Source organism: Salvia miltiorrhiza, chromosome 2, assembly GCF_028751815.1.
Source record: "Salvia miltiorrhiza cultivar Shanhuang (shh) chromosome 2, IMPLAD_Smil_shh, whole genome shotgun sequence".
Taxonomy (NCBI): Eukaryota; Viridiplantae; Streptophyta; class Magnoliopsida; order Lamiales; family Lamiaceae; genus Salvia; species Salvia miltiorrhiza.
Genome location: NC_080388.1, coordinates 26,573,118 through 26,596,852, shown reverse-complemented (window position 1 = coordinate 26,596,852; position 23,735 = coordinate 26,573,118). Strand labels below are relative to the sequence as shown.

General features: G+C 40.3%; 3 protein-coding genes and 1 pseudogene across 7 annotated transcripts; 2 read left to right on the top strand and 2 right to left on the bottom strand.

Annotated features, from left to right (window-relative positions):
- Positions 1-3,629: 3,629 nt before the first annotated feature.
- On the top strand, positions 3,630-5,109 carry LOC131008199 (uncharacterized). The gene is made up of 5 exons (XM_057935091.1): positions 3,630-4,048; positions 4,264-4,438; positions 4,545-4,588; positions 4,652-4,805; positions 4,873-5,109. The coding sequence occupies exons 1-5, from the start codon at positions 3,630-3,632 to the stop codon at positions 5,107-5,109; spliced, it is 1,029 nt and encodes a 342-aa protein (XP_057791074.1).
- Positions 5,110-8,472: 3,363 nt separating this feature from the next.
- LOC131007638 (heat shock cognate 70 kDa protein-like) lies at positions 8,473-10,945 on the top strand (annotated as a pseudogene).
- Positions 10,946-11,270: 325 nt separating this feature from the next.
- LOC131007633 (G-type lectin S-receptor-like serine/threonine-protein kinase At4g27290) lies at positions 11,271-21,306 on the bottom strand. Of its 4 annotated transcripts, XM_057934541.1 has the most exons (8): positions 20,901-21,206; positions 19,899-20,724; positions 13,042-13,158; positions 12,833-12,969; positions 12,533-12,740; positions 12,120-12,357; positions 11,876-12,026; positions 11,271-11,797 (listed from the first exon to the last, which is right to left on the bottom strand). In XM_057934541.1, exons 1-8 carry the CDS (start codon positions 21,054-21,056, stop codon positions 11,492-11,494), a joined length of 2,139 nt encoding a protein of 712 aa, XP_057790524.1. In that variant the 5' UTR covers positions 21,057-21,206; the 3' UTR covers positions 11,271-11,491. The 4 variants fall into 4 exon arrangements, 3 of the variants coding, with proteins under 3 accessions (XP_057790524.1, XP_057790523.1, XP_057790525.1); XM_057934540.1 differs by having other exon boundaries at positions 19,899-21,303; XR_009096193.1 differs by having other exon boundaries at positions 11,657-11,797; positions 11,876-12,043; positions 19,899-21,306.
- LOC131007643 (uncharacterized) lies at positions 14,125-17,601 on the bottom strand. Of its 2 annotated transcripts, XR_009096194.1 has the most exons (10): positions 17,188-17,596; positions 17,006-17,116; positions 16,479-16,599; positions 16,313-16,384; positions 16,158-16,223; positions 15,986-16,057; positions 15,609-15,658; positions 15,082-15,136; positions 14,511-14,970; positions 14,125-14,403 (listed from the first exon to the last, which is right to left on the bottom strand). XR_009096194.1 is itself a non-coding variant. In XM_057934560.1 (3 exons), the coding sequence occupies exons 1-3, from the start codon at positions 17,443-17,445 to the stop codon at positions 16,697-16,699; spliced, it is 429 nt and encodes a 142-aa protein (XP_057790543.1). In that variant the 5' UTR covers positions 17,446-17,601; the 3' UTR covers positions 16,623-16,696. The 2 variants fall into 2 exon arrangements, 1 of the variants encoding a protein (XP_057790543.1); XM_057934560.1 differs by lacking the exons at positions 14,125-14,403; positions 14,511-14,970; positions 15,082-15,136; ... (3 more) ...; positions 16,313-16,384; positions 16,479-16,599 and adding an exon at positions 16,623-16,756 and having other exon boundaries at positions 17,188-17,601.
- Positions 21,307-23,735: the final 2,429 nt, after the last annotated feature.

Below are 23,735 nucleotides of genomic sequence, written 5' to 3'. Positions count from 1 at the left end.
GTCCGGGCGCCATTGCCCGTCCGCATCAGGCATATCGCCGGATTCCCGCTGCATCCGGATTTTCAGTTCACGATCATCCGGCTTAATGTGTAATAACCCCCGTACTTCCGCCATTTGGGCAGTGGAGATGGTGGAACGAGGAAAACGACAACCTTGGCACGTCATATCATCCGCCTCATTTATTTGTTGTTGTCTGGCACCCACGGTGGCCATGGCGAACGCACGAAAAAAAAACACATAAAACAAAAAGAAAACAGACACGCAACAACACAACCGAGAGGAAGCGAGCAGGCCGCAGGGGATAATGGAGGAAGGGAGAACCTAACCTGGTAGGAGAAGTGATGGTCGGAGGGGAAGCCTAACAAGGAAACTGGGGACGACGAGAGATCGGAGAAACCGGAAAAATCTGAAAGGAAGTTCGGATAAGGAGAAGAAGAAGAAGAAGATGAAGGTGATGGGGGGTATTTATAAGAGGGGAATTTGAATCGAGGGAAAGGAGGGAGAATAATCATTAGGGTTGGGATATGTGAAAGGAAAATGGAAGGTTGGGATTTCATCCCAGAATGGTGGGTGAAAACGGAGGGTCGAGATCTCACCCTCACAAAAGTAGAAGCGTGGAAGGACGTCACAAAGTACTCAAAAACATCAGATCACATTAAATGCGATGGGACAAGTTCTGTACCATGGCAGTCAACGCAGGCGGCGATACGAGGCCCTCCTGCGCAGGCTCACTCATTGCCTTCCCTGATATCGGCCATCCTTCCATACCTCAAAGCAAACACTTTTCATCTACGAAAATTCACGTGAAAATCTACTTCTTTTCGTAGAATAAGGGGGGGAGTAGCTGATGAGGGATAAGGTCCTCATCCGCGCAGCACACGACCCGTATTCCATATGTTACCAATATGAAGTATCTACTGCCTTAATGATTATCGCACAAAATAGGAAAACTAACAGTGCAGGACAAAGAACGGAGATCCCAGTGCCCCTTTGAGAGAGCAGCGCAGTCACTTCCACCCCCTAAAGGAGCAGCGCAGTCATTCCACCCCCTGAAGGAGCAGCGCAGTCATTCCACCCCCTGAAGGAGCAGCGCAGTCATCACCACCCTAAGAGAATGCGGCGCAGCACCAGCACTCCTTGGAGAAGGCAGCGCAGGCTTCAACACCTAGAGATGACGGCACGAGCGAAGAGCTCCCAACTACTTTCTGAAGGATACAAAAGCTGCAAGGCCGTTGGAGCAAGGACAACCACCAGTGACAACGACGTCAAGGACGTACCGAGCACGTGCCATGAAGGAAAAGACAATCTTACCCTCTCCTCTCCATCTCTTATAAATAGCATGTCTGTAATAGTAGAAGGGACGGATCTTTTTTCTCAAGTTTTACATGTATGTTTTGGTATCTGTAAAAGACTATTCCATTGAAGAGTAAAAGAAACATCCGTCCGTCTATTTACTTCAGGTTCCGATCTACTATCAACCTTCTAGTTTAGGTGTTGGTGATTCAGTGCATCACCACTACGCACATTCCTTCAAGAATGTCCCACATCTCCTTTGCAGTTCCGCACTTGATGATCTTGGTGACATGCTTGTCAGGAACGGTGCCGGAGATGATGCTTTTGGCGAGGTTGTCTAGCTCATCTTGCTTCCTTTCTGTGGTGAAGTCTGCCTTTTTCTTGATCTTGACCTCATCGTATAGATCCCGATTTGGATTAATGGGAACTCTTTTGACGATTTCGGTGATGGTGATTGGTCCGTTGGTGATGACTTCCCACATTCGGCAATGTTGGGCGGTGAGGAAGCTTTCAAGCCGAAACTTCCATATGTCGTATTTTTCAATACTAAACATAGGTAGAGAGGATAATCTGTTGTGGTTAGTCTCCATCAAAAAAGAGAGAACAGAAAACAACAGATAGAGCAAATAGCAAGCACCTTTTTGAAAGAGAAAAGTTTTTCGAGACCTTTGAGAAAAAGGATCTAGTTCAATTAGAACCTAATCAGAAACAAAATATTCTTGCGAACAACCTGCTCTGATACCAATTATTAGGTCCAGAGGGTCTCGAATAGGTGTATGAGGGGGAATACACCTATGGGCTATTTTTCTCCTCTAAAACAGAGGGATCTCAAGATAGAGATCAAAACGAAACTTTACAAGCAAACTAAGACACCTGTTAACAGAAAGGAGTTTTGACCAAACAGGATTGACGACTGATACTAAAAAACTCTTCAGTAAGGAGTTATCAGTTAAGTTACTGGAACTTAACTGATGCACGTAAAGACTTCAGTCGAGTTTGCTAAAACAGAGATGATATCACTCTTCCTGACTATCAGAGGATAGATCAGTCAGACTAATATCATACACAGCGGAAATAACTTTGTTTCGTAATAGCCTCGGTTGAGCACGTTGTTAGTCTTAGGTTTCTCTTTGCAGTTAATCAGAATTCAGTTTATCAAATGAAAGAACACAAGTAAGAATGTAAAACTGAAAGCTATAAATAACACAGAGACTTTTACGTGGTTCGGAAAACACTTCCTACATCCACGATCGGTTGATCAGACCAACAATCCACTCCGCAAGTGCTTAACTGGTGCACTGCAAACCGAACCGTGTGCTTGTCGGGTGCACACAACCGTACCACTGAAGATTCCACACTTTAGTGCCAACACTTCACTCGCGTTGGATTTCTCACTCCTAGCATCACCTTGCACTAGGATATCACGGAGTCAGAGTACCTTCCTGAACTCCTTTACCACTCAAACACTCGATTCTATCTCTCGAAAGGAGGTTTGAAAACTTGCCAACTATACTTCAAAGAACAAGTTCTTTGGAGCAAGTTTGACCTAGGCTTTTGGATAAACAGAGGTTTGCCTAAGGTATAAGAGAATGTGTGTAATCAGCAGTGACTGATTTTTGGTTTTGGAATTCTCTTCTTCGATTCAAGCTTTGGGGAGGTTAAGCTTTTGGCTGAGAAACTATTTTGGCAGAGTTTCAGCTTATGTCGTTGAATCGGTGAAGATTGAAGTGATCCTCGAGCGCTATTTATAGGAGAGGTCTTGAATAGATCCGTTGGCGGAGAACGTCTTCAAGATTTATTCCGTTGGAGAGCTTTTCGAATTTGGGCTGAGGCTTCAATCTTTGAGGATCCTTGTTTGGTGGGAACGGCTATGTTGAAGAGCAGGAGATGTGATGTCTCTGATAAAGTAGCCACCAAATAGGAATGACCTCTGCAGAGAGGGATTATCCTGAGATCTCTGCATTTAATGCGGTTGTACTTTTGTAGTACGTGGCTTTCTTTGAACGTTGGGAGTTCAGTCCGAAGAAGAATGTTTAACTGATACTTGACTTTTGTATCAGTCCGTTGAGTCCACGCGGCACGCATTAAGTAATCAGTTCCGAACTGATTCTTCAACTGATACTTCAGTTGGTATCTTCAGTCTTCAGTCTTCGGAACCACAAGCTATACTAGAAATGAACTCTAACACTTGAGTTCAAATAGTTCTAGTCTATTACAATTAAGACCTATGAATATTGGTATCATCAAAACAAGGATTAGGATATTCCATAAAGTTCCCAACACTATATATCCTAACAATACATAAAAACACTTTCTAAAGACAAACACTTCACAAAATGGTGCACTTGAAGGATGTTGAAGATGATAAAAAGATGATGGTAGTCCAATTCCTTCTTCAAAACTCCAAGGATGGCAAACCCAAATATGGCAAAATGAAGGATGCCGACATCAAATTCAACTTGGGGAGGCGCACGATCACTCGTTTCTGGGCTGAAGCAAAGAAACAAAAGATGCAAGGTCAGCTCATCAATTTAACATCCACAAAAAGGTATACACCACGTTTCACAAAGTGTGTTCAGATTGACATAGAGCAAATTCAGTCATTGGAGTTGTGTAGAAGAGGTACAATTAGAAAGCTAGCATTTGGAATAAAGTGTAGCAAGAGCACAGTGGGAAGGTGGGTGAATCTAGGGCTAATCAAAGCACATGTTAGTGCCATTAAGCCTGATCAAACTACCCCTAATAAACTTCTCAGGTTAAGGTTTTCATTGGAAGCCTTAGAATATGATAGAATTGCTGACATTCTGCGATTTAAGACAATGCACAACACAGTACACATAGTGAGAAATGGTTCTACATGACAAAAGCTTCTCATCGATTTTATCTCACACAAGACGAGCCCGAACCGTACATGAGCTGTAAAAGCAAGACATTCATAAAAAAGGTGATGTTTATGTGCGCGGTTTGCAGGCCCATCTTCGATGAGAATGGTAATGTGATCTTTGATGGGAAAATAAGCATTTTCCCATTCATAGAAAAAGTACCAGCCAAGAGAAGAAGCAAGAACACAAGTGCAGGGACTCTAGAGACAAAACCATTGCAGTCCATAACAAGAGTGGTGACAAAAGAATGCTTCATCAACAAGGTATGGAAACGCAAAGAGATATGCACAAAATGTAATGGTGTACTTTATAATGTTGAGTTAGTATGCAAAGTGTAACTGCTATGGTTTTAAATTTCATAATATCCAGATTGTACCGGCTATTATGGCTAAATGGCCAGAGAGTGCATCAAAGTTGATTTTCATTCAACAAGATTAGGCCAAACCACACATAAGTGACTTAGATCCATAATTCAGGCAGGCTGCCTCTCAAAAAGGCTTTGATATAAGAATTGTTCACCAACCACCCGAATCACCGGACACGAATCTCAATGACTTGGGATGGTTTAGAGCAATTCAAAGCATTCAAGAGAAGGCTGTCTGCACAACTGTTGATCAATTAGTGAATGCAGTATGCAATAGCTTCATGGAACTCAATCCAGTTGCATTAAACAATGTTTTTTTTTTTATCCCTACAGGGGTGCATGATAGAAACAATGCGAATGAAAGGTCATAATGCCTACAAAGTGCCACATATGAGCAAAGATGCTCTAATTAGGCAGAATGCCTTGCTAATCACATTGGAAGTTGACAAGCAACTTGTCAACGAGTGTATCAGTCACATGATAGAGGCAGGGGAAGAAGAAAGAATACAACATCTTATTGAAAAGTTGGGATATGGATATGAGGCTCAAATTCAGCTCTTTGAAGCCTAGATGAAGCAAGAAAGACTCTTTTTTGTAAAGGTTAGACTTTGGTAGACATAGAAGTTTTTTTTGTAAAAAAGCCAAAGGCCTCAAAGCCTCATTTTTGTAAAGGCTGAAGCCTCATTGTAGTGTTTGATTTACTTTGAAAATTATGCATGATTTCTTGTTAAAACTCACAACCTCAAACACAGAAAACAACAAGCATCACCATCACACAAGGCACAAAGATAAACACATAACACAGGTAGATTAAGGGGCTTTTTAAGATCGGGGGACCTCAAACCCATTTCTTCACATAGGAATCACTAATGGGTTTAATGGCCAGAATGACAAGAAAAAATAAGCATCACAGATGTGAAAACATCAAATAAAAATCATCATATTAGCCAAATCTCCCACAAATCCACATATGTTCTTGCCACACATCCAAAAAACGCAACACCCATCATCAGCACATACAAATGAATCCAAAATCCACAGATGCTATTCAACAGCACACAGGCAACATGAACTGGGGTTTCACACGAAAGAGAACAGAGCATCACAGATGCTACACTAAGCAAGAAAAATGAAAGTCCTCACATGTTTGATAATGGGGAAATAGATCTCGGTGAAACGATCTACAATCTTCTGGAATCGGTAGGGCGGAGGCTCCGCCTTTTCCTCAAAATCAGGAGCCGCCACTTCATCTTCTTCATCTTCATGTTCTGCCATTTCCACACTACCTACAAAGCTCTCTAAACTCTTCTCATCATCATCACTCTCCCCAAAATCTTCACTATATACACTAGAATTATCAGTGTCTCCCTCATTTACTACTTCTTCACTCTCAACCCCTTCCCTTTCATTAACACCCATGCCCTCACCATCAGTCCCTGCACTCTCATGTATCATTTGACTGCCCTCACCCTCATTAACACTATGGTTCTCAGTCCCTGTCCTCTCATGTGTCACACCCTCTTTTTCATTATGAACTGCCTCACCACTCTCATTTAGTTTAACCCCAACCTCATGAACAATCTCTACCTCTTGTAACCAAGAATCATCAACATCATCAATTCCTATTGTCTCAACCTCTTATTCTCTATGGTCAGGTTGAACAACACCCTCACCATTCTCATTTTGTTTAACCCCAACATCCTTCACATCTCCCTCAGTCATACCAACATCAACACTATCTAGCATATTTATTTCAGTGTTTTCTTTCCCACCATCATCGTCATTCTCTTCCATAAACATCTTTAGAGGTTCTATACCAGGTAAAGGATCACATTCATGATCTGCATAAAATTCTATCTCCTCTTGGCCAACAAGTTCCTGATAATCTAACACCTTATTATGACATTGGATTGGATCTACAAGGGGAACTAGGCCTTTATCTATAGTATAGTCCTCATTCAAAGCATAAACTGCCCTAGGTTTAGAGGAGTAACAACTCTCAAATTAAGACATAATTCGATCTAAAGTCATGTTCCCTAATGTTTCCTTTATTTCGATATGATTAAAGCCATCATATACCAACTCCCCAGTTTCATCCTTCTTCTTCCAACTACTCCACCAATTAAAAATAAATACAATTTCAAGGATCGCCATTTTGCAATATGACAACGAAGAATACACAGATTATGGTTCATGCTTAAAATCAAAAAACAAAAAAAAAAAACCCTAAAAAAATAGAGAATCCAACTATTATATTGCTTGCATGTTAAAAATAGACTGAAATGAGTTTTGCATTCACTAACCTATTTTTGAGAGATTCAACTCGGATGCTTATAGATTCCCGTCAACTATTGATGTAGAAACGACTTCGGCTTCTTTGCGAAGGCGCTCTTCTGATTTCTGAGTGTGGTTTGGAAGAGAATGAGATGTGTCTGTTCGTCTCCTCTATTTCTCTCAATATCCCGCGCATGTCGTTAGTGTGGGGCCCGCCACCTATAATAATAAAAAAAATCAAATTCGAGCAAACAGCGTCTGGCCTCCGTTATATGGAGGGGTTTAATTGCTCATTTTTTTGCAGGAGTTCAGGGAGGTCAACGCTCCTTGACCGAGCCTGGGGGGTAAACGCTCATAGGGTGTCAAGTTCAGGGGCTAATGTGCACATTTGCCCTTGATTATATAATACTCCATCAGTCCACTGATTCATGACCTAGGGGAGGAAACACGGATTTTAAGAAAAAATGTATTGTTTATTAGTTGAATGGAGAAAAAAGTGTATTGTTTATTGGGACCCATCAATTAAAAATATATAAATAGTTACTAAAAATGGATAAGACATGAATTAATGGACGGACCAAAAAGAAAAGTAGGACATGAATTAGTGGACGGAGTGAGTATTTCATAAATTTGTATACAAAATGATGTGCACACGTAACTTTTTAATACTCTCATCTAAGTAATTGATTATTAAATCCCACTCTACATAAAAATAGAAAAGTGAATATTTTTTTTAAAAATACGGATGATATAGTAAAATATATACTAGTAATATATATTATTTTAAAAAAATTATTGTCGATTATTATGTAATATAAGTATTTTTAAAAAACGACAAGGGAGTGTGTAATAATTTAATTTCTATTTTGTTTATTCCTGACACATAACACAATTTTATTGTTTTTGTGTGGTTTCATCTTGGATTATATATGCATCTTAAATGAAATATCATGGAAAGCCGTTTAATTAGATATATAACGAATTTGAAATAAATAAATAAACAATAATTATTTCAATCAATTAAATATTTATTTAATTTTTTATTTTATATATATTTTTTTCTAAAGATCGGACATGTTGAAACTTTAATTTATGTTAAAATTTTTATATTTGAGGTGCCATTGATAAATGTTAAATATGCCTACGAAAAGCCCACGCGTAAGCTTAAACTTCAATTCATGTCCAACTTTTATTTTTGGTCCGTCCACCAATTCATGTCCTATCCATTTTTAGTAACTATTTATACATTTTTTAACCAATAAACGATACACTTTTTCTCCACTCAACTAATAAATAATACACTTTGATACATTTTCTTTTAAAACTCGTGTTTTTTTTTTCCTAGATCATGAATTAGTGGACGGAGAGAGTATCATTGAATTGGGAGGGGGGACCACTAAAATTGGTTTTCAAAAACTTGGTCCGCCAAACCATTGCATGATAGCCTATTCATGCTTAACTATTCCTTCTTTCTTATTTTTATATTTTGTTTTTGCTTTTTTAGTGATGATCGTTCGTTGATAAACTTAGTCTTAGATTGAGTTGCGCGGAGAGACGATGCCGACTCCGACGCTGACGCCATGATGTGATAGCAAGAGGCCTGCTACACCTACTTACTTTTTGTTTACTCTATCTCCATAGATAGATGAGCATATCACATTTAGACTTCTTTCAACTTACATCACTTTAATTCCCCATTTTCCAGAACCTCAGAGATTATCTATGTAAAATCTGTTTAAGTCTTAGCTGCAGTTTTTTTATCTCTTCCGGTTTCTTGCATTTCATATTCAGTACTTGTTCAAATTTTCACTAAGCATTTAAACTCTGTTTATTATTGGTATCTTTAATGGCGGGAAGCGGCCAAGGACGGGCAATTGGGATCGATTTAGGGACGACGTATTCGTGCGTGGCGGCCTGGCAGCACGAGCGTGTTGAGATCATAGTGAATGATCAGGGCAACCGCACCACGCCCTCTTACGTAGCCTTCACCGACTCCGAGTGTATAGTCGGTGATGCTGCCAAGAATCAAATCGTCATTAGCCCTATTAACACTGTTTTCGGTGAGTTAATTTTATCTTGTGGATTGATTGTTATTATATATGTCCATATTTGGTATTTTCCATGCTTTTTATTTGTTTCGTTTTGGTGTCATGTTGATATGTGTGATGTGTGATAGTTTTCTTGTCAAAGTTAAATTAGCAGCGACGTTGATGAAGTGATGCGTGAGGGCTAATTTTTGTAAATTGTGATTAAACCAGATTCCATTTCCAAAGTTTATATTTTGATTTTATCTATCGATTTGGGGAGTTTGTCCTGCTCTCTGAATATGGTTGTCTGTCTCTCTCTCAACTCCAACTAGATGATTTTTTTTTCTTAATGTGTTCTGCAGATGCAAAGAGGCTTATCGGCTGCAAATTCAGTGACCCTACGGTTCAGAGTGACATGAAACTCTGGCCATTCAAGGTTATTCCTGATCCCTCCAACAAGCCTATGATAGTAGTAACCTACAAAGGCAAGGTAAAACAGTTTTTTCCCGAGGAAATCTCCTCAATGGTGCTCTCCAAGATGAAGGATGTTGCTGAGACATATCTTGGATCAACTGTCAAGGATGCTGTCATAACGGTGCCTGCTTATTTAAACGACTCTCAGCGTCAGGCAACTAAGGCTGCCGGAACCATGGCCGGTTTAAATGTTATGAGAATAATGAATGAGCCTTCTGCTGCCACCCTTGCATACAGTCTGGATAAAAGTGCTAACACCTCTATGGAAAAGAATGTGCTCATTTTTTACCTTGGTGGTGGCACAGTCGATGTTTCTGTAGTCACGATTGATGAGGGCATCTTTGATGTGAGGGCTACTGCTGGTGATACTCATCTTGGAGGTCAGGACTTCGACAATAGGATGGTGAATCACTTCATTAAAGAATTCAAACGCAGCAAGGGTAAGGATATTAGTGGGAATTTAAGAGCTATTCGGAGATTGAGGACTGCTTGTGAAAGGGCAAAGAGGATCCTCTCTTCTGCTTTCCCAAACCACAATTGAGATTGAATCGTTGTTTGAGGGGATTGATCTGTTTTCTACTATCACTCGTGCTAAATTTGAGGAGCTTAACATGGATTTATTCAACAAGTGCATGAAACAGGTAGATATGTGCTTGAAGGACGCAAAGATGGAGAAGAGCAGCGTGGATGAGGTGGTGCTGGTTGGGGGGTCAAGTAGGATTCTCAAGGTGCAGCAATTGTTGAAGGAGCTGTTCGATGGGAAAGAGGCGTGCAAGAGCATTAATCCGGACGAAGCTGTGGCTTATGGTGCTGCTGTGCAAGCTGCAATCATGAGTGGTGAAGGCAATGACAAGGTGCAGAATTTAGTTCTTTTGGATGTAACTCCTTTGTCGCTTGGTATTCGAGGTGTTGGAGGTGTAATGGAGGTATTGATTCCGAGGAATACAACTATCCCTACAAGTACCAAGGATATATTCACGACTTGCGAGGATAATCAGACCAATGTGGAGTTTTCTGTGTACGAAGGTGAAAGAAGTTGGGTAAGAGACAACAATCTGATAGGAATGTTCGAGCTCAGAGGCATTCCCCCTGCGCCCACAGGTGTTCCTTCTATCAATGTGTGCTTCGACATTGATGCGAATGGTATCTTGAATGTGTCAGCGGAAGATGTGGCAACTGGACGGAAGAACCAGATCACCATCACCAACAACAAGCTGTCCAAGGAAGAAATAAAGAAGATGGTGAGGGATGGCAAAAAGTACAAGAGGGAGGACCAGGAGCTTAAGAAGAAGGTTGAGGCCAAGAAAGCTTTGAAGAAGTACGTCTATAACGTGGGGAACACCATTGAAAATGACAAGATTGCAGCCATGCTCACAGTAGACGACAAGAAGAAGATCGAAGGTGCTTTGGAGTCTACTGTACTGTGGTTTATGTCAAACAGTTTTGCAGAGGCTGATGATTTCAAAGACAAGATGAAGGAGCTCGAGACTGTTTTCAATCCTATCATCACCAAGATGTATGAAGGTTGGACAAAGTCGAATTAGAGAACATGTAGGTTGATTGGCATGATGTTGTGTGTTTTACTTGTCATGAAGATTTTCTGCATTTTGCCTGTCTATATCCGCTATGAAAGTAAGACCAGTGTATTAGACTCAAACACAAAAGAATGATCTTTTTTTGTCCTTCCCAGTTGCTATTGATTATTATCAGTTTCTCTTATTTTGAATTACTCGGTAGGAGATAGCAGACGCTATATAACCCAATCTATCTCTGGAGATGCATTCAATTGTGAAGATGTTGTGTTCTTCTGCATGTTTCGGAGGCTGATGCACATTCCATTGGCCTCAATCTGTACGTTACATGACGTATTCGCCCTTTTTGATGAGGTAGGATCAAAACTCAAAAGCATATATGAAAGACAATCTCTTTTCTTGCGCAAAATATTGCCTACTCCAATTCACCTCAAATATATTTTCATAATTAACTTCTTGGAACAACGTCAGAGCAAGAACATATTAACCCTTTCTTGCAAGAAAATCCTCTGTTTCTCTTTCAACTCACAACTTCTACAACAGGGTGTCCACTAAAAATTGTCAGCAGAATTACTCATTTATAAGGAAGTATACACAATCTGTAAGTATACTAAACTAGTCTGTTATATTTACTTTTGTATTTCTTTAACGAGCCTCTAGCAGCGAAATGGTCATTGTATTATTGGAACTTGCAGTATTCGAGTTATTCGAAGTTTCAGTTCGTATAATATCTCTTGCTGTGAAGAAACCAGGATGTTTGGCTTCAGGCAGCATTCCATCATTGTTGAGCATCAGCACCACTGAAGACATGTTTGGCCGCTCTTCTGTCTGTTCTTGCACGCACAAAAGGCCCACATGGATTGATCTTGCAACTTGGGATAAGTAACTTGAATATTCCACACAAGAATCTACTAATTCCAGTGACCTTTCTTCTTTGTAAAGCATCCATGCCTGTGGTATAATGACCTCATATTACATAAGGATACTTTCCATACCAATAAAAACTGCAAGAATAAAAAATATACTTACATGCCCAAGAAGGTTGTGGGAGTGATCTACCATAGAAAAGCCTCTGTTTCTCTTGCCACTTATGATTTCAAGCACCAGAACACCAAAGCTGAAGACATCTGATTTCACTGAGAATATGCCGTCTACAGCGTACTCCGGGGACATGTAGCCACTATAGGAAAATACTCACTGGGATTTTAGATAGAAAACATAGAAATTGGAATTTGATATAGGATATATTACATTGTAAGGATGGTATACATACTATGTTCCTACTACTCGACTTGTTTTGGCTCCAGTTTCGTTGCCTCCACATGTTCTTGCAAGACCGAAGTCTGATATTTTGGGAATCATGTCTGAATCTAGTAATATATTGCTGGCTTTGAGGTCTCTGTGGATAATTCTGAGACGGGAGTCTTGGTGGAGGTACATAAGACCCCGAGCTATACCATTAATAATGTTGAAGCGCCTCGGCCAGTCTAGTATCGTTCCCTTCACTTGATCTGCATGCCAAATAGGTGAGGAAATATGCTTTCTATTTTTATTTTGTGTAACAAAAATAATCTAGTAATTATCTCATGTTAATTTCGTTCTAACAACTTCTTTGAATCTGTGTTTATTATGTTTAACCTTAAATTTCAACAATTGAGCTGGATGCTAAATGTGGGAAAATCTTACCGAAAAGTATGAAATCGAGACTTTTGTTTCTCATGTATTCATAAACAAGCATGATTTCTATTCCTTGAATGCAATATCCAAGGAGCTTCACTAGATTTCGATGCTGAAGTTTTCCTATACAGATTACTTCATTCTTGAATTCATCCACTCCTTGCTGTGAAGTTGTTGACAGTCGTTTCACGGCAATTTCCTGTCCCCCTAGCAGTCCCTAGTACATAAATTTAGTTATCTAAATTTTTGTTTCTGATCTTAACCTGGCTTTCTAACAGAAAGGTAGCATGTTTTGTGATATGTCTTTACCTTAAAAACAGGTCCAAATCCACCCTCTCCAAGCTTATTGTGGATTGAAAATCCATCAGTAGCTTTAATTATTGTGGATAGTTCAAACATTGGTAGCTCTAGCTCCTCATGATTTTCAAAAGAATGCCTCAGCCTGCCTGTAAAACGAGAATGGAAGAGGCTATGGATATAAGAAAGAAAATAATCGCATAACTCATAAATTGTCTCACCTTTTTCTTGCTGCTTTCGTTTCTGGTAAAACAGCAACAGGCTTAGGCCTAGTATCAGAATCCCGATCACCAGTGACAATGTAACAATAAGTATTTCTCGTTTCCTACTTCCCGAGTCTGTATGGAAAGAATATATCATTTTCATGTCATCAACTGCAAAAACATTGATCCGTATATGATAGAGTAAAGGTGGAGAAGGAACGAGAACTGAACGGTAATATTATAAATGATAGAAATTAAAAGAAAACTCCTCACCGAGGCCTACAGCAATAGCTGTCCTAAACAATACTATGATTCCACATAAACGACTCTTACTACTAGAAAAACGCTCATAGATAACGGATTTTATCCGTTATCTATGAGCAAAAAAAGCGTTGTGTATAGTGGTGTTATCTATTATAGGTGTCATACACAACGGTTTAAAAACCGTTATCTATGAAGGGAAAAGATAACAGTACAACCACACATACATAACGGTTATGAAACCGTTATCTATGAAGGGAATAGATAACAGTACAACCACACATACATAACGGTTATAAAACCGTTATCTATATTGATTATACATAACGGTTTTCGACTGTTATGTATTATAATTTATCCGTTATCTATTCCATAATATATATTTTTTCATATTATAGTTAACAGTTTTTTATACTTTTTATAACGGTTTTAACCGTTATCTTTGATAGAATACATAACGGTTTTTCACCGTTATGTATTAAGATTTTTCCGTTATGTATTAATTTTTTTTTTATTTTTTTTATCATAGTTAACAGTTTTTTGCACTTTTTATAACGGTTTTAACCGTTATCTTTGATAGAATACATAACGGTTTTTTGCACTCTTTATAACGGTTTTTTTGCACTTTTTATAACGATTTTTGCACTTTTTATAACGATTTTAACCGTTATCTTTGATTAGAATACATAACGCTTTTTTGCACTTTTTATAACAGTTTTTTGCACTTTTTATAATTGTAGTATATTTTTAAATTTTGCACTTTTTATAAAACGACAAAATGATAAAATCAACAATAACAATATTATATATCATTCAAAATATTCATACATTATTATACAAATGAACCAAATATCAAGTATACATCATCATTGCATATTCCTATTCAAAATTGAAAATACCAACTACCTTATAGCTAAAATAAAAATCTATCATACAATATTTCTAGCACCAAATCCTCAAGAACTAGTTAGTCAACCTGCTATGATTCTCTGGTTGTCTTTTGACCTCAAAATAATTGTAAAATGATACCCACAGCTTGACCAATTTCCGACATCAAGCATGAAAGTCCTCCTATCACTTTCTCATCTCCACTCTTAGGAGCTTTGCTGACTTTGTTGTCTGTGTTCATAAAATAAATGTCAAATGGAAGCATGTGAAATCAAAATAGGTTTAAAGTCACACAAGGATCATTGTATTTGTATACGAAATGAATGCAAATATCTCACCAGATTTGGTGGTGAATGTGCGACGGTATGTGTTGACATACTTCCTAACATCATCTTCCTTGTTAAGGTTGAAGAGCTTGCGGATCTTTGAAGCCCTCTTTGGACCTCTCATCCTTGGTTTCTCAGTATCAGTGAGACCAGGAAGATCAGACAAAAGAAGAAGCAAATTTAGGATCTATAAACAAGAAGAACAGACTGAAACAAGTAGAGTACTACTATAAACAAACCATCCGAACTGAGAAAAAGGCAAGCTAATTATGGCTCACAAAATACACAAAATTTCATTGTCTGATACTCCACAAGAACAACTAAAGCAGCGCAGCAACACAAAGTTTTGTGCCATATTATAGAATGAAAAACCTCTTTGGAGACAATGCAGAGCTTCCCATCAGCCACTCCATGCTCAACAAAAGTCCGAGCAGCATAACCAACTGAATTTCCACCACCTACTATAACATATCTACAACCACAAATACAAACAGACATAAAAGAGTGATTAACGCAAATTCACCTCCAAAAACAAATATATAACATTAGTTAGATGTAATAACCAAAAGGCGGCAGTAATTACTCCCGATTCTCGTTCACTGAAGCTAACTGGGGGCACCAGAATTGGGAAGTTATTTCTTGGCCAACCATGAAAAAGTACCTTTCAGTATCTTTGCAATGATCTGTATTACCACTACCAGGAACCAAAAGAAACACAAAGAACAATAACAAAAGGCCAAGCCTAATAAATTTGGTGGAGAGAGGGATGATAAGAAACCAGAGTAATAGAGCATCATGAAACCAAACAAGTATGCTTCAGAAAAATATATTAGATAGTTTACCTGTTTGATAGAGTTCTAGTATGCTAAATAAGAACTAACACCAATTCCAACCTCACCCTTCTCAATATATTAAATTGTTCCAAATTATTCAATAAAAGAGATTGATAAGCAGATTACCAAATACCAACCTCTCAGCATGCAAGCGATAAAGTTGCAAAGAAAATGAGTGGAAAGTGCTAATAGTGAGTATTAGCACTAAAAGCAATGGTATAAAATGTAGGAAGAGGATATAAAACTAAAACTAAAAGCAAGAGGACATAAAACTCACCTTGAAGCTTATCTCTTTATCAATCTCTCTATCACCGTGTACTTTCAAACCTAAAACAACATAAATGTAAAGATTAGGGCACTTAAGCTCCAAAAATTAAAATGAAGGAATGAAACCTTAGATAAGAAGATGAAACAGAATGAGGAATGAGCCATACCCTAAAAGTTTGAGAAATATCCTACCTTAACATAGAATCGTATCTAATCAAATTTGAACCAGAATAACCTTAAATTTCTTATAATTTGAGATGACCAAGCAACATCGACTTACAATCTTAATTAAGATCTTAATAAAACACGGAGTAAAACACGGTCAGTAATCATACAGAAGACTTGGAATTCTCAGTACCACATCCTATTAAACATAGAGCTACTTACAGATGTTGGAGGTGTTTCATCTTCTCTATCGAGTATGGAAAGCTCTGACTAAATTTGTTCTCAGCGAAGTTTCTGATATGCATTGAAGAGAACCAAAACAGTTATTATTGTAAAACTTTTGAAGCAAATGGTCTTAGTTCTTACACGAACAAGCCTATGTCGAGTATCTTACAGGTGCGTGAGGTTGGGAGGTAAACTGTAGGGGATTGATCCCTCAATGTCATTTGAACTAAGGTCCCTAAAAAATGATTTTCACACAATTAAAAAGAGGTCACAACAATGCACGATGATGAATGAAGAACACAGAAATTGACAGAATTTTCTTACAATTTCTTCAGACTCTTGAGATTTGAGAGCTCAAATCCAATGCTTCCTGTCAGCCCCAGCCCATGAAGTTTACTGAAAAAAAAGAACACAAATAAGAAGTCAGAGTCACTATAATAGTCAATCTGTAAGAAGAATCTATATCATCATATCGATAATGAAGAACTACAGGTCGATAATTGATGATCCGATGCATTGAACTCCAGTCCAGGGTGGTTCTGCACAAGGGTCTCCACTCTCTTCTTTCCAATGCTCCAGCTGCATCGGCTTGTTAAGTGACCTGTACAACACTGCATAACACGAGCTCGTTTATCAGTTTCCTTTTTTTTTTTTTAAGAAGAAGCAAAACAAGCTAGAATATAGCTGTGAACCAGTGCTGCTCCTATTCTAAACCATCAGCAACAGCAGCAGATTTGTTATTCCAACACTTCTTCTGCTTCGAACAACCTAATTAGCATGCACAGTTTCAGCCCTAACTTTGGGGAAACAAACAGATGAGATGAATTTAAGCAACTTCTTTTCAGAAAGCAGTGTTCAATATTCTCAATTCAGAATAACCAAGAACAAAAAGATGAGATGAACTGAAACAAGAAAAAAAAACTAGCGAAAATTCAAGCCATAAATCCCTAAAATTCGAGTCCAAAATGCCCTAAAATTTGCTACCTAATGCACTCTTCAATTTCATTTAGTTGTTACCTGAAGAATGAGGGCGACTGTTGTCGGAGTCAGAGGCTGGAGGCAGGTGCCAGGGGTAGTGGTGGTGCGATTGGAGCGGTGGTGGGCGCTGAGCCGACGATGGAGGTTGCTCTGCCCAAATTCAAAAATTACGCAAAGATAGAAATACATATAGAAAATGGAGAGAGAGAGAGAGAGTATACCGTGGTGGTGGAAGCGAGAGAGGGGTGATGGGGATGGGGGGCGACGCCAGGCTGGAGAAGGTGGCGGCTAGCGGCTGCTCGCCGGAGACAAAGGCGGCGCAGAGAGGAGGTAGAGAGAGGGAGAAGGGGCAAAACTCTTGTTCGACGCCCAATTATCAACCTCATCTGCTCTCGATTGCAAATTAGAGAATTAGGGCTTTCCCCCTTTCCTGCCTCGATTATGTGGAGTTGAGAAGAGAACCGGCCGTAGAACACCATCGGCTCGCCGATCCTCGGACCACCAGCAACGATGGGCGGGCTCTAGGTCGCGTAGCTCGCCGGTCTTCCTGAGATGGCGACGGCTGGGTTGTTTCGAACAGAGAAGAACTAGGGCTCAACCAATCGAATAGAGAAGAACTAGGGCACGGGGCAGCAGCGAGGATGGGCGGCGACGGGCCGGTGCAGGGCAGCGGCGCCGGCGACGGAGTTGAGAGGGGAGAGAGGGAGTCGAGAGACAGGGAGGAGACAGGATTGGATTCAGCGCGGGATTGGAGAAAATTTTTGAAGAGATTGGGGGAAATTTTGAAGAGAAATAAGGATTTGTCTTTTTCTTTTTTTCACTTTTAATATTCAATTTTTGGTATTTAGATTTCTAATTTAGATTTTTAATAAAAAATGTTATGATTTTTTTATTTTTCAAAGTCTATATCTAGGAATAAATTCAGATTTTAGGATAAACAATTTATATGTTATTTTTTAATATAATATAATATAATTTTAAAAAAATTAATAAAAAAAATTAATAAAAAAAAATTATACACAACAGTTTTTAGATACGCTCAAAGATAACGGTTCCAAAACCGTTGTAAATGACTCTTATACATAACGGTTCTTTAACGTTATGAATAAACCGTTATAAAAGATGGTCATAGATAACGGTTACATAACGGTTTTGTAAACCGTTATGTATGCAACTAATAGATAACGCAAAAACATAACGGTTTTTCAAAAACCGTTATCTATGGATATAGACAACAGTACATAGATAACGGATTTTTTCAAAACCGTTATCTATTCCTAAAAGTGCGCTCATAGATAACGGTTTTTGAAAAAAACCGTTATCTATGTACTGTTATGTATGTAAACTTTTGTAGTAAAGCCTATTAAATAGGTAAAAAGGAAACCCTAACCCTAAAAGCCCATGCACACGTTATAGGCCTTTAGCCCAAACTATTTGACAAGAAGAACTAAGAATAAATAACTGACTCAATTAAAAAGAAAAAGAAAAGAAAACAGATGCCACGGTCTATCAATAGCCTCCCCGGACAAAACAGCCTTGTCCTCAAGGCTGAAGTATGGACCGGAAATAGGATGCCTCAACAGGCGCATGCTGGTGTAGTGCATCGAACTCGGGCTCCCCCAATTCATCACACACAAGGACGTTCAACGTCTTAGGCGGGCAGCGGTGAAGGGGTCCGAAAGTCAGACCGCAACGGAAGCAGGTACCAGCGGCAAGATGTTTTTGAATCTCTGATTGCGGCAGTTGGCGAAAGTTTTTGGCCTTGCTTAAAGGTAGTGAGGCGGCAGAAACCGTGGAGTCGGAAGAGTAGGTAGCTGTGGCTGTTGGTTGGCCGGCTGTGAGAGGGGTAACACGGTGGGAAAACACGGTAGGGGTACTAGGACGGGCAGCACGGCGCGCTGCGCTGACCGCAGAGGTGTAGTCAGTGAGAGCGTTGTCCTGTATCTGCTCTCGCACCGAACGCTGGAGACCACCGAGGAAATATCCTAAGCACTGGTCATCTGAAAGGGGAGGCAGCTGGGCCACGCGGCTTTCGAAAGCAGCGATGTAATCCTCCAGAGATCCTGTTTGATGTAATAGAAACAAGGCCTCGTAGGTGTTGAGCGTGGAGGCATCGCCGAAACGCGCCAATAAGGCTTGGGTGAATTGTGGCCATGCCGGGTTGGGGTTACGACGCAGGAGTAGTTGTAACCAGGAAATAGCTGCGCCAGACATGCCGATAATAGCAAGCTGCAGCTTCATGGCCGGGGGAATGCGATGGACGAGAAAATATTGGTTGGCTCGAGCAATCCAGCCCACGGGATCAGATCCATCGAACCCGGGTAAGTCAGATTTTTGAATCGGAATAGTGGTGGGGTTGGTGTTGTCGGGAACGAACGGCTGTTTCCCAGTGGAAGAGTCGCCGGGATCATCTGGAACGAAGGGTTGTTTTCCAGTGGAAGACACGGCGGCCAAGATGGCTGCAAGTTGAGTTTCCATGGCAGAACGGTTAGCGTCGACTGCTTTGGTAAGGGAGGTCAGCGATGTCTGCAACTCTAACACCACCTTCTCTAAATAATCCAGTCGAGACTCGGTGCTGCGCGTCGTAGCAACCATGGCAGGTCGGACCAATTGATAGAGTAAAGGTGGAGAAGGAACGAGAACTGAACGGTAATATTATAAATGATAGAAATTAAAAGAAAACTCCTCACCGAGGCCTACAGCAATAGCTGTCCTAAACAATACTATGATTCCACATAAACGACTCTTAACTATGATAAGCCTATTAAATAGGTAAAAAGGAAACCCTAACCCTAAAAGCCCATGCACACGTTATAGGCCTTTAGCCCAAACTATTTGACAAGAAGAACTAAGAATAAATAACTGACTCAATTAAAAAGAAAAAGAAAAGAAAACAGATGCCACGGTCTATCAGTATATGATTGAATCATACCTAATCCAGATTTAGCCATCCTAATGTAGATATCTTGTCCAGGAGACATCTCTCTCACATCGACAAGGTCACCGAACCAGAGTAGACATTCCCTTTCGCCGTTGTTTATATTGGGACTTGCATAGGCTGTACAAGAGCAATCTGTGGAGCATGCCACCTTGCATTCTTCAAGACTCATACTCGCGTTATACCAGGAACGCTCCGTGTCTGGTAATTTGATTCCGGAGTACTTGAGAAAAACATTGCCATCTTGGCAGTTGAAGGGGGTTCTTCGAATGCATCCACTGGAAAAATCACCTCTATCCCAACCTCCAGGATCAGTCGGCTCGAATTTATTCAAACATGAGCAATTGGTTGTATTACCACAAATACCATATGCACCACACACGTTATACGTATCACAGTTACGTAGTGGAAAAGAAAGATAAAGCATCCAGTTCTGGGTTTGATTAAACCACACCCATCTTTGTACAAAACCACTTCCGTTGAGCGTCAACCTCGTATACACGGAATCGTTGAGGAGGCGGTAGTAATAGTACACCTCATTCCTGTTCATCACCAATCCAAACGAGAAAATGGAGCTTTTCGACAACACCTTACTGCCGCTGAACCAGAAACCATTCCACGGCCCTGATTTATACCGGATGGAGGCGCCTTCTTTGATCACCATCTGTGGATAACCAGTAGGGTCACAGCGATACGTGAAACCTCCTGTTGCCAGATCATCGTTGCTCTTTGCCGACGAGATGTAGACTTCACGGCCAGTCACCAAGTTCTTACCAAGCTTCATCCCTGCCAATAGAGTGTCGGTTGGGTAGTCGAAGCTCTGCCTTATGAAATTCTTGTCATCGTTAGCATCTGTGACAATGAGGTTTCCGGTGTCGAGTAAACGTGCGAGAGGAGTGTGCAAGCTGCTGCTTGATACATTAGCAGACCAAATAGTAGCATTGGTAGCGTTGAGAAGAAGCAGGCGGCCACCTGATTCAATGAGTCTAAGCGTACCTGATCGATCCGTGAGTGGATGGTCTCTGTTGGCGATCCACACCACAGTCTTGTCTTTAATGTTGTTGTACCATATGCCGGCGTACCGATTCTTGGAGCTCCCTTGGCTGAAAAACCCCAACGCAAAGTCTCCGTTGGATGAGATGAGAGTGTCATCACGGTTATCGCTTAATGTGTGGGAAGTATCGATAGTATCTGTTGTGTGAACTGAGAAAAAGGAGGTCGTGAATAGAAATAGAGAGAGGTGGATTCTGCTGCTGCACATCATATTCATTTCTTCACAACTAACAACGGAGAGAGGCATAATCGTATGCAAGTGTCGTTTAGTTTTATCAGCCTCGTTTCCCAGGCGGTAGGTCTAAGTTGTAAATTTGTGTGTGGGTGAGTCCACCTTTAATACTTCTACAATTGGCTGCTACACAATTAATTTTCAACTATGTGCTCACGACCTAGACTTTTCCTTAGATATTGTTGGAGACGCACTGCCACGCAGAAACGTGAAAGTAAAGATTAAGGGTATTCTTAAGAGTTAAGAGCATCTTGAATGAAAGGTGTTTAAAGGGGGCTCTATGAGGTGCTCTCTACCTTAGCATCTCTCATCTCCAATGCAAAGATTCTATAGGAGGTTATTAAATCTTCATTTCCATTTAATTCTATTTTTATATTTTTATTTTAAATTCTATTTTTCATTAAAATTAAAATTCAACATTACAATAATTAAACTAAAGTATAAAATTTTAAAATTAAAAATATTACTAAAAAAATTTTAAAATAGAATTTAAAAATTTTTAAAAAATCAAAAATCAAAATACAAAAATATAAAAATTCTACCAAAACCTCATGGCCCAAACCCCCCACTTTCTCTTCTTTTTCTCCTTTTTTCTTCCCCCACCGCCCCCTCTTCCCCCATTTCTCTTCTTCTTCTTCCCCCACTTTATGCAACTTTTTCATTTTTTTTATTCGCGCGTCGTTGGGACGCGCATGCCATCTCCCCTTTTAACACTCGGTTCTTGGCTTAACATCGGGGACACACCACGCGCTGAAGAGCAAAACCGGCTCGATGCGGTGCTTATATTCCGGCGCTGGATATGCTCTAAAAGCGCCGCATCAAAAGTTTTATTCCATCCACTTCTAGCTTAGGGTGGTAGCAACAATAAATCCACGAAAATAACTTTAATCGCCTCATATCAAAAGTTTAACCCACCAACTTTTGTAAAGATAACTCTCTAACAATTTATATTTATATTAATAAAAAATGTGTCTTGAACTCTTGGGCATAACATGTAGATTGCCTATTTTATCCTTATTACATGGTTTATTTTAGGGTTAAGTATCAATTTGGCCCCTAACGTAGAGGCCCCTGTAACTATTAACACCCTATGGACAGAGGTGTGTCAACTAAGCCCCTGAAGTACTTAATTTCCGCCAATTAACCCCTCCGACTTAACGGACGGTTAACACCGTAAACTATTTTAATTTTTTTATTTTTTTTTATTTTATTGGTAGTGGGACCCACACCATCTTCTTCATCAAGCTCGCTGGAAACAAGCCGAAAACCTAATCCACCCCTTCTCCGAAGCTCCGGCGTCGCAGTAGGCGTCTTTGAGGCCGTCCACGACCGGCGCTAGGGCGTGGAGGTACAAGTCGAGGAAGATGAGAAGAGCGCGCTGCTTGTGCTCCTCCATGCTCTCTAAGTGGGGCTCGCCGTCTGCGGCTGGTATGCGCCGCTGCATACGCTCCTTGGGATCGAAGCTCACATCTCTCGCTTCTCGACTGATCTTACGAGAGTGGTGGTGCAGGAAGGTCGTGGCGGCGACGACGGTGGCCAGCGGAGCTCTGGTGGCGAGCTCGGCAAGTCGGCGCGTTGAGGAGGCTCAGCCCCTTTGTTGCTGCTCCTTTCGCTGCTATGGAAGACCGAAGGTGGCGCTCAGGGCTAGAAAAGGAGAGAGAGTGGTGGATTCGCGGTGGTGGTACGGCAGAGCGCGACGGCGGCGCGGCCAAGCTGCATGCGGCTGCTGACTGCTGCTGGAGTTGCTGTCGAGTTGCTGCTGCTGTTGTTACTCTATTGTTGCTGCCGCTTTTACGCCATTGAGGAACGACAACTGGTGGTGGTGGCGAGGAGCGACGGCGGCGGTGGAAGGTGGCTACTGCTGCCTTTGCGCAAGAGAGGGAGTAGGCCGAGAGAGAAAGTTGAGCGTGAGAGATGAGATAGACGAGAGAGAGCAGAGCGTGAGAGAGAGATAGACGTGAGAGAGAGAGAGATGTGAGCTTGTCGCCGCTGTGGCGCCAGAGTTTCGGGGAAGAGGTGGATTAGGTTTCCGACGAGCTTGGTGAAGAAGATGGTGTGGGTCCCACCACCAATAAAATAAAAAAATTTAAAAAATTAAAATAGTTAACGGTGTTAACCGTCCATTAAGTCGGAGGGATTAATTGGCGGAAATTAGGTACTTCAGGGGCTTAGTTGACACACCCCTGCCCATAGGGTGTTAATAGCTATAGGGGCCTCTACGTTAGGGGCCAAATTGATACTTAACCCTTTATTTTAAGGTTAATTTCGTAAATTACATACATTTATAAAAATATATTAATGAGTTATTAGCGCCTAAATAAATGAACTTTGGGCCTTTGATTATTCCCACGATCTTTGAAAGTTGTCAAAAGATACACGAACTTTGATTCATTTTATTTTTTCCCATGAACTTTGAGAATTGTCAAAAAATACACAAACTTTGGCTCATTTTATTTTTTTCCCACGAAATATATTGTTATAAAAAATGATCCAAATAATTCTCTTATTTTAATTTTTTCTCAAAACGATGTCGTTTTGATTACGAA

What these genes read in the sequence shown, in the direction of transcription:
- LOC131008199 (XM_057935091.1), top strand. Translation starts at nt 3,630, where the DNA reads ATGGTGCACTTGAAGGATGTTGAAGATGATAAAAAGATGATGGTAGTC. An exon ending in ACCCCTAATAAACTTCTCAG is followed by an intron (nt 4,049 to 4,263) that starts GTTAAGGTTTTC and finishes CGCGGTTTGCAG; the next exon opens with GCCCATCTTCGATGAGAATG. An exon ending in TGGCCAGAGAGTGCATCAAA is followed by an intron (nt 4,589 to 4,651) that starts GTTGATTTTCAT and finishes TCCATAATTCAG; the next exon opens with GCAGGCTGCCTCTCAAAAAG.
- LOC131007643 (XM_057934560.1), bottom strand. Translation starts at nt 17,445, where the DNA reads ATGGTGTTCTACGGCCGGTTCTCTTCTCAACTCCACATAATCGAGGCA. An exon ending in CTCTCGCTTCCACCACCACG is followed by an intron (nt 17,117 to 17,187) that starts GTATACTCTCTC and finishes GAATTTGGGCAG; the next exon opens with AGCAACCTCCATCGTCGGCT. An exon ending in CAGTCGCCCTCATTCTTCAG is followed by an intron (nt 16,757 to 17,005) that starts GTAACAACTAAA and finishes CATGCTAATTAG; the next exon opens with GTTGTTCGAAGCAGAAGAAG.
- LOC131007633 (XM_057934540.1), bottom strand. Translation starts at nt 21,204, where the DNA reads ATGCCTCTCTCCGTTGTTAGTTGTGAAGAAATGAATATGATGTGCAGC. An exon ending in GATGGCTAAATCTGGATTAG is followed by an intron (nt 13,159 to 19,898) that starts GTATGATTCAAT and finishes CTTTCCATACAG; the next exon opens with ACTCGGGAAGTAGGAAACGA. An exon ending in AGTCGAGTAGTAGGAACATA is followed by an intron (nt 12,027 to 12,119) that starts GTATGTATACCA and finishes ATTTTCCTATAG; the next exon opens with TGGCTACATGTCCCCGGAGT.